Below are 20,623 nucleotides of genomic sequence, written 5' to 3'. Positions count from 1 at the left end.
AAATTGGACGGAACAGTAAAATTTGGGCACGGCTAATTGAAATTGAAAGCACAGGGGTGTTGCTGATCAAATTAAAAGAGCAGGGACTGACATGATGTTACCTCCAAACCACAGGGTACTAAATTGAAATTTATCCTTCTATAAATTACATCACACAAAGCTATATGTCTAAAGTGAGAGGCTTCTGTGGGAGTTTTAATTTTCGGAATAAGGCAAATGTGCGTGAAGTTGGAAGCTTCCCAAATATCACCTTCTTCTAGAAAATTTCTGATTGCCACACAAACATCCATAACAACAATATCCCAATATTTGTGAAAGAAGAAAGGAGACATACCGTCCGGTCCCGGGCTTTTCGAAGGATGCATCTGAAAAAGAGCTCTTTTTATTTCATCATTTGTGTATGGTAGTAATAGGTCCGAGTTCATGTGTTGCATAACCTTCATTGGGGTGGCACCAAAGACCTCAGAGAGGGCAGCATCGTCAATTCCATCTGTAGTAAAGACTCCCTTGTAGTACTCTAGAATCATTCTTCTAATTTCAGTTGGTTCATTCTGCCATAGGCCTACTTCATTGACTAACCCTTTAATTAAGTTTCTGCTTTTTCTGTTTGAAGCTTTTCGATGAAAGAAGGCAGAGTTCCTATCACCATCTTTTAACCAAACAGCTCGAGAACGTTGTCTCCAATATTTTTCCTGTTGGGAGAGAATCTGACTATGCTTAACATGCAACAAACGTTGCTCTTCATATTGGTTTAAAGAGAAGGGTTGCTTCATAATATCCTCTAGCTTCTCGCGAATTACACGCAGCTCTACCTTTTGCTTCTCAAATTTTGTGGTATGCCAGCGTAAAAGTTGTGTACATGTGTTAGAAATTTTCTGTCCAATTTGATGTAGCATGTTGTCGGTTGTAGGGGCTGACCAGTTCTTTTAAATGATGGCATTGCATTTTTCGTTGCCATGACATATTTCTTGAAACCTAAATCCCCTGCTAGTTTTCCTGAAATGATGTTGCTCAAATCGCACTTCAACAAGGATGGGGCAATGATCAGACTCATTTGGTGGCAGTGTGATTTTCCTTTGTTACAAGAAATTTTCACAGGGGAGGAAGCCACGGCAATTGCTGCAATTCCATTGAGTAGGAGAGTAGTCATTGATAGGCTTTGTTGGAAGCTTTCAAAGGATGGAAAGTTCTCAGTGAAGACGACATATCGATATGCGTTTATGAAGTCTGCAAGCTATTCTCCGTTGCAACTTCCTGTCGGCTCAGGCTTTTGGAAAAAGCTTTGGAAGGTGGTTATTCCGAATAAAGCAAAAATTCATGTTTGGAGAGCTTGTCTGGATATCCTTCCTTCGCTAGGTAGCTTGGCTTCAAAGCGAGTAGTTTTGGATTCGAATATTTGTGTTTTATGTGAGTCTCATACTGAAACGACGATCCACCTTTGTCGGGATTGCCCTTATACTAGGAGGGTGCTTCACACAAATGCTATGCTACAACAGGTATGCTACGATCCGAATAATATGCTTGGTGATGTCATTCGTTGGTTGAGTTAGTATGCGAATGAATTATCGCTAATACATTTTAGAGAACTTTTATTCTCGTTATGGGGAATTTGGAAGGAAAGAAATTATCGGCTTTGGAATCAAAAGAGGTGTGAGGCCAGGGATGTGAGTTTGGGGATTGTCTCTAGGCTGCAGGAATTTAGGGTTCACAATTTGAAACGCTACCAACCTAAGGTTAAACGTGAAGCAGTGTGGAAAGCTCCTCCTGTGGGGGTGGTGAAAGTCAATGTTGATGGGGCATTCCATCACACTTCTAAGAAGGGTGGCTTGGGATTTGTTTTTAGAAATGAGAATGGAATAATGCTGGGTGGTGGCGCCTGGCCCTTGAGAGGGTTGAATTCCCCAGAACATGCTGAAATTTTGGCATGCAAGGTTGCTTTAGAGTTTGCGGAGGTGCATGGTTTTGGACCTATTATTTTAGAGACTGATGCTTTAGAGGTTCAGCGTCAACTTTCTTTACATGACTCTATCAATTTATTAGGGATAGGCAGAATATATGATGACGTTGTGGCTCTCTTGGAGGCTCAGAGTGTTATCCAGGTGACTCATATGGGTAGGAAAGGTAATGGGGTAGCACATTTGTTGGCTAACCATGCTTGTTCTATTAGACATAATGTTTTTTAGTTTTCAACTCCAGAATTTTTACAAGCTGCAATTGCAGTTGACCTTTGTACTGTGTAATCTTTTCTTCCTTTAATAAATGGCTGACCTCCCTTGATTAAAAAAAAAACAGAAAAAAAGCTTCTCAATAACAGTCGATAGTAAATTGAAGGAGTTACATTCAAATAAGTACAACATTATTCCGCTAACCAACCAATAGGAGATAAGTCCTCAGCTTGCCGACGCAGTGTGGATACCAGTGCTGCACATTTAGTCTCAACCTCCACCATGCACCAATCATGCTTGCTGCGCTAAATTGCCTACCGCCTCCCTTAGAGATATTGCTTCCACTTGCAACGGTGAGGAGGCTCCTTTCACATAAAGATAGAATATGGCTGCAAAGTACAAAATAGCCCTGTTCATTCCTTACCACTACTCTCAGGCCAACTTCCTTAGTCCCTGGCAGACCTAGCCGAAATGTAAACATGGGATGATTGTTCAGAGATTCAAAATATATGCAATGCATTGCTCGCTTTCTCCCTCTCAGTCTCTTTTACACATGGCTCGCGTACACACATGCACATCAATGAATATCAGAAACACTTTTATCCTTTTACAATTTTTGTGTGCTCCTAAGAAACATTAAAATATTCAGGGAAACAAAGGTAAGCCAAAGACATGTTGACTCTTTAATGTATCATGATACTAACTTTTTGCAAAGGCATTTCAAATTTCAAAGTCCATGAATTCAAGAGCTGGTTGCTTGAATTATGGGATTCATAGTTGAAGGGTTCACAGACTTAGGGATTTATAGAATTATATTAAATAACTAAGATACAATATATATCTAACATGATTGAATAAGAACAGCTTGCTTGAATTCCAGGATACTTATGTATTAGGGACTTTGGGACTGTTCTGGAGACTTTTTTGACTGGTTCACGATAGGGTGCATACTCTAATATGCAGCAAGTAACGAACATTAGTCTTACCATTCTTCTCACATACCTAAGTTCTTAGAATGTTAGCCAAAAGCAAGTTTAATCTCAGAAAACTTATATTGCCAAGTACCAAGAAGTTTGTTAGTAAATATGTCACACTTTTCCTACTCAACTACTACTCACGATTATATCTTATTAGCCAAGTCAAAAGTGGTTTAAGAGGGAATGCTTAAGATAAATGGAATAAGATAGTATGGAAACCCGTTTTGACTAGGGATCTATATAATTTTCAACTATTGATTTCACCAAGTCCAGGAAGATGGATGAAAGTAAAACACTAACAAGTACACACATTGAACAAGAACTCAACTATTCTTTTTTTGCCTTCAAAACAAAACTGCAAAATAAAATATGTGCAAGACAAATCATCTCAACGTCCTCCACAATAAGCAAATAGCGCTCTAATTGAAAAAGAGATATTTTTTTTTAGGGAAATTCGTCCAAACAGTGTCTAAACTTTTCCAGACTATAAATTTTCATACCTATATATACTTTGAAAAATGTCATAATGGTACCTGAAGTTTTGGCCCCGACCCAATTTTCGTACCTAGTAACAGTAAAGTCGTCAACGGCATTAAATTTTGAGGGGTAAATCTGAAACTTCAGGTATTCTCGACCAAAAAAAAAAAAAGAGATGGCTATGGCTCGAACTGTGCACCCTAACTCGCGATTTGCAATTGCCATGTCTTTCTTTCTTCTTCTTCTTCTTCGAATTGTTGCTGCATCGAACCAAGGACAAAGCTCTCTCTCTCTCTCTCTCTACTTCGTGCCTCGAGCCACCAGTGAACCCAAACCCGGCCACAACCCTCTCCAGATGCGCCCACCCACGGAGGTGTCTCTGCGCCCCCGAATTTGATTCAACCCTTTCTAGTATTTCGATTTAGATTCTAATTTGTTTTTGCAGGAGTTGGCAAATCGTGCCTTCTTCTTCAGTTCACCGACAAGGTTGCAAGTTTTTGAGCATCGGCCTCGATGAGAAAGATCTCCGATCTAGGGTGGCTAGAGAGACAGCCTCAACAAGAATAATCTCCTATTTTCTGGTCGGCTGGAGCGCTGGCCTCGACTAGCCCAGCTTCAACTCTGTCGCCAGAATCGCCGCCGTCGCCGCTGACGACTCCTCCTCCGATGCCGAAGCAACATTCAAATCCATAGGCACGCCTTCATCTCCCTCAAGCCCTTCAATTCCAGGCAGAAAATCCAAGTAGTCCAAGAACCCTACTTTGTGAAATGGGCATCATAAATTCACTTTTCTTTGTTGATCTGATTTGGGATTTCCGTCCATTTCAATGGGTTTAGTTCACCATTGTTTGTTCAGACTGCAGGACTAGAAGCTGGGACGAATTGGTGAAGCCCAGAATGTCTTCGATCAAATGCCTGAGAGAGATGGTTTTGCGTGGACTACAATGGTTTCTTCTCATACTCTTGTAGTCGTGTAGGGAATATGATTTCGGCGAGGACATTGTTTGGCGAGATTATAGAAAGGTGTACAACTACTTGGAATACTATGATCGACGGCTATGTGAGACTTGGTAATGTGGAGTCTGCAGATTTGTTGTTTAATCAAATGCCCATCAGGGATTTGATCACGTGGGATCAATTGTTATTCTCATAACAGGATATTTGGATAAGCATTAGCAGTTTTTAATGATACAAGGTGGGTTGAGAGAATTCATAGCTGAGATTTTGAGGATGGGGAGACTGTAGGATAAGAATTTGGTCTAAATGCGAGGGTGGTGTGGAGAATTTGGTCCAAAAGAGAGAACAAAGCGTGAAGTTGCAGAGAGATAGGAGGATGAATACTGAAGTTCCAGATTTACCCCTCAAAATTTAACGCCGTTGATGACTTTACTGTTGCTAGGTACGAAAATTGGGTGTGGGCCAAAACTTCAGGTACCATTATGACATTTTTCAAAGTATAGGTATGAAAATTAATAGTTTGGAAAAGTTCACACACTGTTTGGAAGAATTTTCCTTTTTTTAATTCTCCTATCTCCTCACTTGTCAAACAATGTTTTGTTTCTCTAACATATCTATTCAACATAAATCTTCAAGCACTTCAAGGAATACCATAATAACAATGCCATGTTCCCGCAGAACTACAGAAACTGTTGCAGCTCATGCAACAATATGAAACTAAGTTTGGTCGTAGTATAACGACACCTAACTCTAAAAACACTTGTAATGTAACTAGGTCATAAGTGCAAGCTAAAACAATAGAAAGAAACCACTTTGGTATGATCAACAAAGTGGACCTTTATCAAAGTACATTGTTAGTCAATCCTTCAGTCTTAATCATTTCATGTGCATCTACAACATGATTGAAAACGAGATGACTACAACTACTACATCACACCGGATGACTGTCCTGATGCGAATAACTGAATATGAAACAGTAAAGTAAAATTAAAACCATTAGCAGTGAAAGCTAAGCTAAGCTATGAGCTGATGAAGGAACTGTTGTTTTGGCTACCTACCTGCGATATTGGATAGGCATATTACCAGCCTTCTAGATAGCAATCTTACCCGCGCGCGCACACATACACAGGCACATGCAGCAATGAATATTAGACATTTTAGTCTCATACATTTTATTTTTGTTTCTACATTTTCTCTGGACCCTTTTTTTTCTTTTATTTGAAAGGAAACAACTTTTTATTGACAAAACAAATACCATAATACAAAGAAGCGGACAAAAAGTCCATATAAGAAAAGAAAGATAGTTTGAGGAATAGAACAAGATGCTTAACTGACAGTAAACATGCTTGCCAATTTAGAATAAGAGATGAAAGAGTGTAATCTTCATACTCCCCAAATATAGAGGCCCAAAGAGAATCCCAAATCTTAACTCTTTCACACAACACTTCCAACTCCGCACTACCATAGGCTTTAGACGTCCTTTTATTTCTCTGGACCTTGAAAAGAAAAATTAAGCCAGGTCTACTCTTGTTTGCTAATTGCCTAGTCTAGTATGTGCAGTATACACAAATAAATGCAAATCTTGACAATACATACTCAACTCTCTAAACCGTAAGTTAAGAAACGGCAGTGTTATATATATATATATATATAAGAAAAGGTAGATGTATATATATATGATTATACATGTGTGATAACAATTTAGTTTAGTGCAGTGCATTCATAAAATGGGATGGCAAAACCTCTGTTGGTGCTTCTTTAACAAGATGATAGTAATTACAATCATAAATTGCATCAGGAAAAGGAAACGGCATGCTTGATCCATGTTAAGCTTTTCACCAAAGACTCAAGAAATCAACACTTCCAGTAATCATGCCATTTACTGGAATCCATATCTCTCACTGTGAGACCAAAATATTACAATGGTTTCATTCATATATATATATATATATATAGCTATCAAGAAGCTATTCTGTAAACCAAGTTTAGCAATAGAAAAACAAACACCAGTTAAGGTAAAGATCACTTACAGGTAATGTAGGCCAAGCATCCCCCTTGAATCCCTACCAACCTTCTCAGTAGGGATGGCAATAATCCCCATCGGGTATTCGACCCTAATGGGGAGCAATTTGGGGGAAATCAGGTAATGGGGATGGGGATCCCCAGTATTTGAATTCTGAAATCGGGTACGGGGCGGGGATGATATTTTGATCCCCATCCCCATACCCACCCAATAAGAATTATCTAAAATATATATATATATATATATATATATATTATATTTTTGATATTATTTATAAATAAATATCTATGTAAACTTCATCTTTTTGTCAGTATTTAAATCCTGTCAATATATTTTTGATATTATTCAATTCACCTTGTTAGAGTTGTTAAGTTATACAAGTAGTTGATTGTGGAATTTTTGTGTCGAATGCAGACTTTTATTGTTCTTTTTTTAAGCGAGACTTATATTTGTTTTTGTTTGATTAAAATAAAGAATTTATCTTATATTGATGTTTGATTTTAAGTTCATATTTTACAATCAATAATTATTTGTAAGAATTTTTATATAATAAATTAGTAATAATTGTTAACGGGGATTGGGGCGGGTATGGGGACCTAATTCCCCATGGAGACGGGGACGGGGATGAGGAATGAAGTCGGGTATGAGGATGGTAATTTAATCCCCTTACTCAGCCTAAGACAATTATTTGAATACTTAGTGTCATCTCCCAGAATTCATCACTAAAATATCCAAATTTGGATTTCGTTGAAAGACCTTAAAGTTATGGGAATTCCAAAAATCCAAACCTAGAATTAATCAAACGCATCTAAAAATACATAATGAAGCCTTACTAAGGGAATTAGAGCACGAATTTACCTTGGGCATCCAAACTTGAAGTTCCTCTTCTTTCCCCCAATTCTCTAACTTCATCCTCCATATCTATCAAAACCCAACGGTGAAATATGAAAAGCACGACAACAACAAACCCTCCGACCTAGTGGCCAAAAACCAAAAAGCCCTTAAACAAAACCCTTTTTAATATTTTTTTTTCTTGGTTGTTACATATGAATGCAGCTACATCAGCAACGCCTGAAGGCTAGATCAGCATTGCATGTTGACGGTTCTGATTGGAACTATATCTGGATAAAACAGATGGACTATAAACTTCTGACTATAGATAAAACTGAATATAAGGTGCCCCTTTAAATACCATGTAAAATTAAAGACTTACCAGGAAAACCAACATAAAATGCTGCCATCCTGCGCTCAATTGCTCTAAGTGAGCTAGAAGCGAGAACTGTGCCAACCACTATATCCCCTACTTCACTTGGGTTCAAATTTGTTCTCTCTATAACTGCCTACATAACAAGTACATCACAGATAAATTGGCCCTATAGACCTAAGATGAAACATACAAATCCCGAGACTCGACATTCTTTCCTATGAAAATTCAACTGTATGTTTATCTTACCTTCAAAACAGGTGCCAGCAAATCATCAGCTAAAGTATCCTTAAAACCGCCTCGCTTTTCTTTGTAAATGGCAGTTCGGTAGGCCCTGTTTAACATGATTTTCAAGGCAATATTAAGCACAGGGAAGGTATAAACATTATCAAAAGACATAGATTGCAAAAGAGTAAACAAATTTCTCATTTTAGTCAATTACTCACGCCACAATCACTATATCCTTCCCAGCAAATCCTTTTGCAGTACCAAGTTTCCCTATGAAGGCCAACAAAATAGAAGAAACATGTTACAAAACAGAAGAACTATTATCCAAACTCAAAACCCCAAAACCCAAATGAGTTTTAATTGAAAGAAGACAGAGTTCTTGTCAAACGACATGGAAAATAAAACCCCAACACATAAATCCATTTCAATCGAAGGAAAACCACAACACTAAATCGAAGAGAAACCCCCAAGACAAAACCCCAATATATATAGCTATATCCATTTCAATCATCCCATCCCCAAATAGAAGAAAAACCTAATCGAAATCAACTAAAATCGAAATTTTGGATAATAAGCAAACCTAAAATTTGTAGATAAAACCCTAAATCGATCTAGGATTAAACCCAGTCGAAACCCTAAACTAAAAAACGATTGAAACCCTAATTGCTTACCAATATCCGAATTAAAAACAGCTCTACTTGTTGCTGGGGAGGTCCACTAATCTGGTCGCGAAAGATGAAGTAGAGACTAAGAAGAAGAAGCAGAGACCAAGAAGAATTGAGAGAGTGAGAAGATGAAGGAGAGAGGTGAGAGTGTGAATCGAGATCTGAGAGATCTGAGAGCGCTGAGTGAGAAGGAGAGAGGCTGGTGTTCTAGTTTTCCAGTTTCACTGGTTCTAGGTTGAGCTGAGTAAGCAAGAGAGAGCGCGCGGGCTGGTGTTGGAGTGAGAAGGACAGAAAATGATTTAATTGCAGGGGATCTATGTAAAAAAGCACAAGTCAAAATAACTTCAAAAATTTTAAAACAAGCTCTACACTCAGACGACATTTAAATGTTGTCTAAATGTCACAACATTTTCTAGTCAACTAGTGTTCGGCTATTTGAGAGGGAAAAGTACCTGATCAAATTTTGGATATCCCTCCACATTTGAGATAGGAAATCATCATCTTTTACAACAACAGAAATGTGTTGTCTGAATGCTGACCATTTTTTCAAATTGAACGAGTATGGTTTTAGTCTATATTCGGACAACAGCAACAAAAATTATGTCGTCTGAAAAACTCAGACGACAGAAAACAATTCTTATGTCGTCTGAAGTGTGTCGTCTGATTACCTTTCCTTGTACAATTCAAATTCTATGCATTGTAAACCTATATATAAAGATGCCCCTATTATCAATGAGAACACACATTAATTCTCCCTCAAATATCGGTTCCCTAAAACATTATCCTTTATTTTTTGGGTTGAAAATCAGTTTTAATTATCCTTGAACCTTAATGGAATGAAGTGTAAACTATTAATACACTAGCTAAATCTAATTGATACAAATCTTTTCAAGGTCCTCTTACCTTATTGATCGATATATGCCCATAATGGCATTGTACCCATGCCATATGCGCATATTTATGGTTCTTTGTTGGTATGCTAAATCGAAGTAACATGTATTATTATTATTATTTTTAAAAGAAGTACCAAATATTTTTTTTCCTATATTTATTGTTCATCTCAAATCCCAAAATTATTCAACATAATTTAAGGGTCTTTCAATTTCTGCATTTAGTACAAAAAAATATATTAAACTTTAATTTTCTTATACTTATATGTTTTGAAGAAAATGTTTTTTATTTTTATTTTTGGTAAAAGATTGTGTTATTCCTAGAGGATGACTAAAAATGAGTTTAATTTTTTAGTTAATACCAATTTGACCTTCCTAAGTGAGATTTTTGGCTATGGCACCACTGAAGGTATAACTCACGAAATTCTATGAAGATGATGTTCAAAACTTGATGTGGACGGCACGTTGAACTAATTTTTGTTTCATTTGATTATAGAAAATTGAATTGATAATAGAATAGGGTGGTTCTAGTTGGACCTCTAAATTTGTTATTTGGACTTCTCATATTTAGTACACCTCTAATTTACTTTTTAGAATACTTGAAAAGTTAAGTAGACCTCCTTATTTTTACCAAAACACCCTTGAACATCAGATACAACAATCTGTCACTCTACTTTTTATCTCTATCTTCAACCATAAGCAAGGTTTTAAATATCGGTATTTTCATATCTAGCTATCGGTACTTTGAAATAGGGAGATATCGGATATATCGGGGATACAGTTTATGAAAATATCGTTTTTGAAAAAAGTCAATTTATTAGAAATTTAGAACTACATATAAATACATATGAATGTAAACTTCATCTACATCCAAAAAGAGACTCTAGGCGGTTGAAAAGCCGCTCGTTGGTCTACTAAAATGCAATAATCAGACCAAGACATATGACCCATATAGTTCGAATTGTAGTGATGAACATGATATATAGTTATAGATCTCTTTAGAGCTGCCGACTGTTTCCCCTATAAGGGGATAATAAGGATGAACCCAACTAGATGATTGATCTTATACTTATCCATATTGATTATATCCATAAGCATCATAACCAAATTGATTGTTGCCTTAATGAGATTCATTTGAGATCCCACTGCGCTCTGTGCCTAAACTGATAGAGTCAAAACTCAAGGCAATTGAAGAAACATCAGATGAGGTACTTTGATCATCGGTTGCACCTCTAGTCCTCCTCCCATATCGGGTCTTCTCTTGAGCACCATGACCAGCTGTTCACACTCCGTGGTCTTCATCTTGGGTGACATGATCAAAATTACCTTCACAGGTAAATTGGAATCCTCCATCCACAGAAGATTGTCCATATTCATATCTTTCACCTCCACCACCTGTTTCGCTTCCACCCTCTCCACCATCATCAGAACTATCTGGAGTTGCTGTACTACCCCACGCATCATCACTATCTGAATTATCTTTTGGGTTTTTAACAACTTCTTCAGATAAGACTCTCTCTACGTTGATTCCAGCATTAGTTGCAGTTTCTACTACTTGTGGAAGAGGTCTTCCAGCTTCATCATCGAGGTGTGCAAGCATAATCCAATCATGAAGTGGATCAATGCCATTATCAAGCAGCTCGCTTGCAACATGAAGTAGATCTATATAGTTGTTTTCATTGACCACATTATTCTTTGCCTGTTTATCTCGCAGCCGCAGCTTCATATTGTAGTAGCAGTATACAAGCTTTTCCACTTTCTGATATGCCAAACGGTTCCTTTGCTTGGTATGAATAATAGCAAATGTACTCCAATTTCTCTCACACGCAGAAGAAGAAGCCGTTTGTGCCAAAATACGCAGTGCAATTTTCTGCATGTTTGGTGCAGAATACCCACATTGTGTCCACCAATCAGATGTAAAGCTACTACAATGAGTTACTACTATAATAGATCAACATTTTCTATTAAAGAAATTATATGTGTGTGTGTGTGTGTTTTAATGTATACATATACGGATATACCACAAACCTGTATTTCTGGTTTCTCTTGTTTTTCTTGCTATGGTTGACCCAAATGATTCTTTTGCATCTCTAAAGCATACAATCTGCATTAACCATTTGAAAATTAGTCATTTCGAATCCAAATTTTTTTAAGGTTGTCATCAATAAGAAGTTACCTCATCCACAAATGTATCTGCAATTTCTCCATTTATGTTAAATTGTTCAACAACTGTTGCCAGAGAGTTTGTGAAACGTGGGCTATAACCAACATCATGTCGATAATGAAAATTTGGGTTTAAGAAATGTGCTACAAACAAGAAACCAAAACTTATATAATATAGATCTAACTAAGTAATTATCAAGATACAAACGTATTTCGAGATAGAGAAATAATATCTGCTGCATGCAATGGTTGACTTAATGTGTTATCCCATCGATCATTGATGATTTTAAGCACCCATTTCTTTCCTCTCATCTGTGATATTTGTTGTTTCACTCTTTCAAACATATCATATAATATGGGCATGGTTGGATGAATTTTTGTGTCAACAATTCGAAGAATCTCATACAATGGCTTATAAATTTTATGGACTGCTTCCATGCCATCCCAAAATGTCCCATCGAGGACTCTTTTTTCTATCCTTTTGCCATCTCTGGTCTTGCTCGCTGCATTCTCATTCCATGTGCTACTTGTAAACAATTTTCTCAAATTAGATTTCTTCTTCAAAATACTGTCGATGGCAATGTGATTTGTCGCAAATCGAGTTTTACCCTGTCGAATCAAATCTCCCTTCTTGATGCTCCTCGTTTCAGCCAGTACCCAACCATGATTGTAGATGTAGTTAGTTACACTTTGAGCCCATTTGACGACAGTGGAAACAGTCTCTTGCTTCCCGATATCTTCTGTAAGGTCCCGTACCTTAATATTTCTTATAAAGTACGTTTTATCGGGTTTGACCGAGGAGTTGACTTTTAATTCGTCGGTTATGTCGGAGTTTTTACTGGAAAGTGGTGATTTAAGTGTTACGATACTTTTGTTAAAAAAAAAAAAAAAAAAAAAAAAAGAAGGAGAAATTAGGAAATTACTGCTTTTGGAAGTTTTTGTTAAGGGGGGGTTTCCCTTTTTGGGAAGTGAGAGTGAGTTAAAAACAGAAACAAGGATCGGGAAGGCCGATCTATTTTCCTCCTCCCCTTCTTCGCGCGCACAGTGACCGGGAAAACCAATCCGGCAAATCCGGCGCCATCAAGCAACCCCAGGTCGTCTCACCGGTCGGCAAGCTTCCTTTCTTCCTTCTCCTTCACCTCAAGTAAGAATTTTTCATTGGGTAAGCTTGTGTGGATTGATTTCTGGCGGATTACCGATCGGGGGTTTGGGAAATTTTCGACTGGGTTTTTGATTTCCGGCTGTTTCTGCCGGAAATCTTCATGATTTTGGTTCCCTGTGAAGTGCTAGATACGTTTTCAACCTCATTTCAGCTTGTGGAAGTGAGATTGATGTTGAAGTGTGGTGATAAACAGTAAACACCGAATTTCAATATTTTGGTTTTCGATTTCCGGCGGTCTCCGGCAGGAAATCCTTGTGCTTTTGGGTCGCTGGGAAGGATGGAACACTTTATCAACCTCCTTGTAGCTTGTTTTGGCCGGAGGAGGTGTTAGGGTTGATGAACAGTGGCGGTCGGGTTTTATTTTCCGCTTTGGGTTGAATTTTCGACCCTTTCTGCCTAGTTTCAGCTATTGTTGCAGGATTGAAGATTGTTGAATTGTTTTTAAGCTAGTTAACTGCTTGTGAGGGTTGTTTTTGTAGGAAATTGTCGACTGTTGTAGGTTTAGAAATGGTTGTGTGTATTATGGAGTTGATTTTGGATTAAATAGGTTGGTTGGAATTGAATTTAATTTTTGAGTTTGTGTTAAACTTGAGGTTGGTTGGATATTGAGTTTTCTTTGGTTTGTGATGTTGAACATGGTTGATGGATTTGTCATGCTTGTACTGTTGGGTGAAAACTCATGGTGAAGGGCTATTGTTGAAGTTGAAATTGTGATTTTGCAAAGAAGAAAAATTAAGAATGAATGTGGGAATTTTTTTGGAAAGGATTTATGTTATAATTGGTGGTAATTTGTGATAAAGGAAGTGAGATTAAATTGATTAAGTTATCGAACGGTTCTTGTGAAGGGATAGATTAAGTGAAGTCTTTGAGCGATTGAGAAATCAAATTAAAATCGGTTGAGTAGTTTGAATTAGAGGGCTTTGAGATTGTAAAGAATTATAGAATTTAATCCTAAGTTTAAGTGAGGGAGTTTTATGACAATTTGTGATTAATGGATGCTTTTTCCGAGGGGAATGGGTTGTTTTTTAGAGTATTTCATTATATGGGTAATTATATCCTATTCTATTGTGACAGGACGTACTGAGCCCTCGAGCGAGGAGGACACAGGCAGGCAGCAGGGTTAGCTGCGGGACTCACTAGTGAGTGGACTTTTATTTTATTTAAATAATGCATGCAGCATGATATTAAGTTTTGAAATGTGATTTTGTGGAAAGAAAAGGATTAAAAAGGTAACAGTTGACAAGGAGGCCAGTTTTGGCGCATGCGTGTCTTACCTAGTTGGCAGTCCCTTCTAGGTAATAGTCTGGTCGGCAGTCCCGTCCAGATTACAGCTCGGTTGGCAGTCCCATCCGAAGCGTCATCTGGTTGGCAGTCCCTTCCAGATGACTTGAGGTAGTTAGTCGGCAGTCTCGTCTACTACCTGTGGCTAGTTGGCAGTCCCAACTAATCACCGCCTCCTATCCGGTTGGCAGTCCCTTCCGATGCGTCATCGGGTGGCAGTCCCTCCCCGATGGCATGAGATGCCTAGGAAGCAGTCCTTCCTAGTAATCAAATGAGTTTCTTGGAAAAAGATTGAGTTGAAAATTTTCATGAAGTCTCGCTATATGATGGTTTTGTTAAAAAGAGAAATGGGGAAGCATACCATAAATTGTTTTGATTCTCGTTTCGTTTTTGTCCACTCACTCTAATGGATTTTATATGTTTTCCCCTGGGCCCTTCGTTTTCAAATGCCCAGATTTCAGATTAGCCGAGATTGCATCCAGGCTCAAGGACTTTGGAAATCAGCGCTTCCGTTTTTGTCTGTAGGTTATTACTTAACCTACCTTGTATGATATCGGCTTAGTTTTAGTGTTGCTCTGATAAGCCTTTTCTTTTGAATTTGATGGATGATGTTGTTCGGATTGTGGTTGCTTACGGAGGTTATGTTGGGATTTGAACTTTCCGGATGTAATATATGTGCATGGATTGTAAATTTGATATAGTAGGTTGAGTAGAAGTTATAGTTGAAATCATATCCAGGTTTGTGAAATTTTTGGGTAGCCCATATTTAGGGGAGGTTCTGCTGAATTTTCGGTAGGATTTCGCTTAACGTGGGTCCCGCAGGCTCGTATCCAGGTAATTGGGGTGATTCCTGGGTCGGGTCCTGTCATCTTCAAATATCAAATCGATGCAGTAGGCAGTACACGGGATCCAGAACAGTGGATATTTTTTCTGTAGTTCCCTTCCGGCCTTTTTAAATGTTGATGCATTGTCAGTGACAATCTGGACAACATTTTCTGGTCCAACATCTTGGATAATCTCATCTAACAATAGTTCTATGTACTGAGCATTTTTTTTCACATGTGAAGCATCTACAAACTTCAAAAACACAGTTGAACCTTTTGAATACACTGTGAAATTTAGAATAGACATTTTGGTTAGGCCAGTCCATCCATCACACATGATAGTGCATCCATATATTTTCCAGGTTTCTTTGTGAGTATCCACATAACTTTTCATTTCTGTGTACTCATTCTCTAAGTAACGAGTCTGAATTTCATAGGAGGTAGGAAGCTTTCAGAAAACTTATATTGCCTAGTACCAAGAAGTCTGTTAGTAAATATGTCACACTTTTCCTACTCAACTACTACTCACGATTATATCTTATTAGCCAAGTCAAAAGTAGTTTAAGAGGGAATGCTTAAGATAAATGGAATAAGATAGTATGGAAACCCGTTTTGACTAGGGATCTCTATAATTTTCAACCATTGATTTCACCAAGTCCAGGAAGATGGATGAAAGTAAAACACTAACAAGTACACACGTTGAACAAGAACTCAACTATTATTTTTCTGCCTTCAAAACAAAACTGCAAAATAAAATCTGTGCAAGACAAATCATCTCAATGTCCTCCAAAATAAGCAAATAGCACTCTAATTGAAAAGGAGATATATATTTTTTTTATTCTCCTATCTTCTCACTTGTCAAACACTGTTTTGTTTCTCCAACATATCTATGCAACATAAATTTTCAAGCACTTCAAGGAATGCCATAATAACAATGCCATGTTCCCGCAGAACTACAGAAACTGTTGCAGCACATGCAACAATATAAAACTAAGTTTGGTCGTAGTATAACTGCACCTAACTCTAAAAACACTTGTAATGTAACTAGGTCATGAGTGCAAGCTAAAAGAATAGAAAGAAACCACTTTGGTATGATCAACAAAGTGGACCTTTATCAAAGTACATTGTCAGTCAATCCTTCTGTCTTAGTCATTTAATGTGCATCTACAACGTGATTGAAAACGAGATGAATACAACTACAACATCACACCTGATGACTGTCCTGATGCGAATAACTGAATATGAAACAGTAAAGTAAAATTAAAACTATTTGCAGTGAAAGCTAGGCTAAGCTATGAGCTAATGAAGGAACTGTTGCTTTGGCTACCTACCTGCGATACTGGATAGGCATATTACCAGCCTTCCAGATAGCAATCTTACCCGCGCGCGCACACATACACAGGCACATGCAGCAATGAATATTTGACATTTTAGTCTCATACATTTTATTTTTGTTTCTACATTTTCTCTGGACCCTTTTTTTTCTTTTATTTGAAAGGAAACAGTTTTTTATTGACAAAACAAATACCATAATACAAAGAAGCGGACAAGAAGTCCATATATGAAAAGAAAGATAGTTTGAGGAACAGAACAAGATGCTCAACTGACAGTAAACATGCTTGCCAATTTAGAATAAGAGATGAAAGAGTGTAATCTTCATACTCCCCAAATATAGAGGCCCAATGAGAATCCCAAATCTTAACTCTTTCACACAACTCTTCCAACTCCGCACTACCATAGGCTTCAGACGTCCTTTTATTTCTCAGGACCTTGAAAAGAAAAATTAAGCCAGGTCTACTCTTGTTTGCTAATTGCCTAGTCTAGTATGTGCAGTATACATAAATAAATGCAAATCTTAACAATACATACTCAACTCTCTAAACCGCAAGTTAAGAAACGGCAGTGTTATATATATATATATATATATATATATATATATAAAAGAAAAGACAGATGTATGTATATATATATATATATATATGATTATACATGTGTGATAACAATTTAGTTTAGTGTAGGGCATTCATATAATGGGATGGCAAAACCTCTGTGCATATATTTGTGCAGATTGCTGCTTCTTTAACAAGATGATAGTAATTACAATCATAAATTTCATCATGAAAAGGAAACGGCATGCTTGATCCCTGTTAGCTTTTCACCAAAGACTCAAGAAATCGACACTTCTAGTAATCATACCATTTATTGGAATCCATATCTCTCACTGTGAGACCAAAATATTGCAATGGCTTCATTCATATATATATATATATATATATATATATATATATATATAGCTATCAGGAAGCTATTCTGTAAACTAAGTTTTGCAATAGAAAAACAAACACCATTTAAGGTAAAGATCACTTACAGGTAATGTAGGGCAAGCATCCCCCTTGAATCCCTACCAACCTTCTCAGCCTAAGACAATTATATGAATTCCATGAATACTTAGTGTCATCTCCCAGAATTCATCACTGAAATATCCAAATTTGGATTTCTTTGAAAGACCTTAATATGATGGGAATTCCATAAATCCAAACCTAGAATTAATCAAACGCATCTAAAAATACATAATGAAGCCTTACTAAGGGAATTAGAGCATGAATTTACCGTGGGCATCCAAACTTAAAATTCCTCTTCTTTTCCCCAATTCTCTAACTTCATCCTCCGATCCATATCTATCAAAACCCAACGGTGAAATAGGAAAAGCACGACAACAACAAACCCTCCTACCTAGTGGCCAAATACCAAAAAGCCCTTAAACAAAACCCTTTTTAATCTTTTTTTTTCTTTTCTTTTTTTTCTCGGTTGTTACATTATGAATGCAGCTACATCAGCAACTGCCTGAAGGCTAGATCAACATTGCATGTTGACGGTTCTGATGGGAACTATATCTGGATAAAGCAGATGGACTATAAACTTCTGACTATAGATAAAACTGAATATAAGGTGCCCCTTTAAATACCATGTACAATTAAAGACTTACCAGGAAAACCAACATAAAATGCTGCCATCCTGCACTCAATTGCTCTAAGTGAGCTAGGTGCGAGAACTGTGCCAACCACTATATCCCCTACTTCACTTGGGTTCAAATTTGTTCTCTCTATAACTGCCTACATAACAAGTACATCACAGATAAATTGGCCCTATAGACCTAAGATGAAACATACAAATCCCGAGACTCGACATTCTTTCCTATGAAATTTCAACTGTACGTTTATCTTACCTTCAAAACAGGTGCCAGCAAATCATCAGCTAAAGTATCCTTAAAACCGCCTCACTTTGCTTTGTAAATGGCAGTTCGGTAGGCCCTGTTTAACATGATTTTCAAGGCAATATTAAGCACAGGGAAGGTATAAACATTATCAAAAGACATAGATTGCAAAAGAGTAAACAAATTTCTCATTTCAGTCAATTACTCAAGCCACAATCACTATATCCTTCCCAACAAATCCTTTTGTAGCACCATGTTTCCCTATCAAGGCCAACAAAATAGAAGAAACATGTTACAAAACAGAAGAACTATTATCCAAACTCAAAACCCCAAAACCCAAATGAGTTTTAATTGAAAGAAGGAAGAGTTCTTGTCAAACAACATGGAAAATAAAACCCCAACACATAAATCCATATCAATCGAAGGAAAACCACAGCACTAAATCGAAGAGAAACCCCCAAGACAAAACCCCAATATATATAGCTATATCCATTTCAATCACCCCATCCCCAAATAGAAGAAAAACCTAATCAAAATCAACTAAAATCGAAATTTTGGATAATAAGCAAACCTAAAATTTGCAGATAAAACCCTAAATCGATCTAGGATTAAACCCAGTCGAAACCCTAAACTAAAAAACGATTGAAACCCTAATTGCTTACCAATATCCGAATTAAAAACAGCTCTGCTTGTTGCTGGGGAGGTCCACTAATCCGGTCGCGAAAGATGAAGTAGAGACTAATAAGAAGAAGGAGAGACCAAGAAGAATTGAGAGAGTGAGAAGATGAAGGAGAGAGGAGAGAGTGAGAATCGAGATCTGAGAGATCTGAGAGAGCTGAGTGAGAAGGAGAGAGTCTAGTGTTCGAGTTTTCCAGTTTCGCTGGTTCTAGGTCGAGCTGAGTGAGCAAAAGAGAGCGCGCGGGCTGGTGTTGGAGTGAGAAGAATAGAAAATGATTTAATTGCAAGGGATCTATGTAAAAAAGCACAAGTCAAAATAACTTCGAAAATTTTAAAACAAGTTCTACACTCAGACGACATTTAAATGTTGTATAAATGTCACCACATTTTCTAGTCAACTAGAGTTCGGCTATTTGAGAGGGAAAAGTACCTAATCAAATTTTAGATATCCCTCCACATTTGAGATAGGAAATCATCATCTTTTACAACAACAGAAATGTATTGTCTGAATGCTGACCATTTTTTTCAAATTGAACGAGTATGGTTTTAGTCTATATTCGGACAACACAAAAAAAAATTATGTCATCTGAAAAACTCAGACGACAGAAAACAATTCTTATGTCGTCTGAAGTGTGTCATCTGAAGCACATTTTGGCTTAGTGTAGTGGTAATAGGGTTTTAATTAGAGAAAATCTCGGAGAATATCTTAGAGATATCCATTCATTGTATGATTACCTTTCCTTGTACAATTCAAATTCTATGCATTGTAATCCTATATATAAAGAGGCCCCTATTATCAATGAGAACACAAACAATTCTCTCTCAAATATCGGTTCCCTAAAACATTATCCTTTTTTTTTTGGGTTGAAAATTAGTTTTAATTATCCTTGAACCTTAATGGAATGAAGCGTAAACTATTAATACACTAGCTAAATCTAATTGATACAAATCTTTTCAAGGTCCCCTTACCTTATTGATCGATATATGCCCATAATGGCGTTGTACCCTTGCCATATGCGCATATTTATGGTTCTTTGTTGGTATGCTAAATCGAAGTAACATGTATTATTATTATTTTTTATAAAAGAAGTAGCAAATATTTTTTTTCCTATATTTATTGTTCATCTCAAATCCCAAAATTATTCAACATAATTTAATGGTCTTTCAATTTATGCATTTAGTACAAAAAAATATATTAAACTTTAATTTTCTTATACTTGTATGTTTTGAAGAAAATGTTATTTATTTTTATTTTTGGTAAAAGATTGTGTTATTCCTAGAGGATGACTAAAAATGAGTTTAATTTGTTAGTTAATACCAATTTGACCTTCCTAAGTGAGATTTTTGGCTACGGCACCATTGAAGGTATAACACACGAAATTCTATGAAGATGATGTTCAAAACTTGATGTGGACGGCACGTTGAACTAATTTTTGTTTCATTTGATTATAGAAAATTGAATTGATAAATAGAATAAGGTGGTTCTAGTCGGACCTCTAAATTTGCTATTTGGACTTCTCATACTTAGTGCACATCTAATTTACCTTTTAGAATACTTGAAAAGTTAAGTAGACCTCCTTATTTTTATTTTTACCAAAACACCCTTGAACATGAGATACAACAATCTGTCACTCTACTTTTTATCTCTATCTTCAACCATGAGAAGAAGAATGAATCAAAATCACATAATATTGCTATCTTATGATTATGTCTCT

At 36.9% G+C, this 20,623-nt stretch overlaps 2 protein-coding genes across 2 annotated transcripts; one reads left to right on the top strand and one right to left on the bottom strand.

Annotated features, from left to right (window-relative positions):
- The first annotated feature begins 956 nt into the window (after positions 1-956).
- LOC112184978 lies at positions 957-4,120 on the top strand. The gene is made up of 3 exons (XM_024323196.1): positions 957-1,496; positions 1,617-2,121; positions 4,065-4,120. Exons 1-3 carry the CDS (start codon positions 957-959, stop codon positions 4,118-4,120), a joined length of 1,101 nt encoding a protein of 366 aa, XP_024178964.1.
- A 3,357-nt stretch (positions 4,121-7,477) lies between these two features.
- On the bottom strand, positions 7,478-19,922 carry LOC121051333. Its single transcript, XM_040513582.1, has 8 exons — positions 19,878-19,922; positions 18,003-18,129; positions 11,763-11,893; positions 11,615-11,690; positions 8,250-8,301; positions 8,053-8,137; positions 7,813-7,939; positions 7,478-7,720 (listed from the first exon to the last, which is right to left on the bottom strand). The coding sequence occupies exons 1-8, from the start codon at positions 19,920-19,922 to the stop codon at positions 7,683-7,685; spliced, it is 681 nt and encodes a 226-aa protein (XP_040369516.1). The 3' UTR covers positions 7,478-7,682.
- Positions 19,923-20,623: the final 701 nt, after the last annotated feature.

The sequence above is a fragment of the Rosa chinensis genome, chromosome 2 (genome assembly GCF_002994745.2).
Source record: "Rosa chinensis cultivar Old Blush chromosome 2, RchiOBHm-V2, whole genome shotgun sequence".
Lineage (NCBI taxonomy): Eukaryota > Viridiplantae > Streptophyta > Magnoliopsida > Rosales > Rosaceae > Rosa > Rosa chinensis.
The sequence above is the reverse complement of the archived record's forward strand: the minus strand, read 5'-3'. Positions and strand labels throughout refer to the sequence as shown.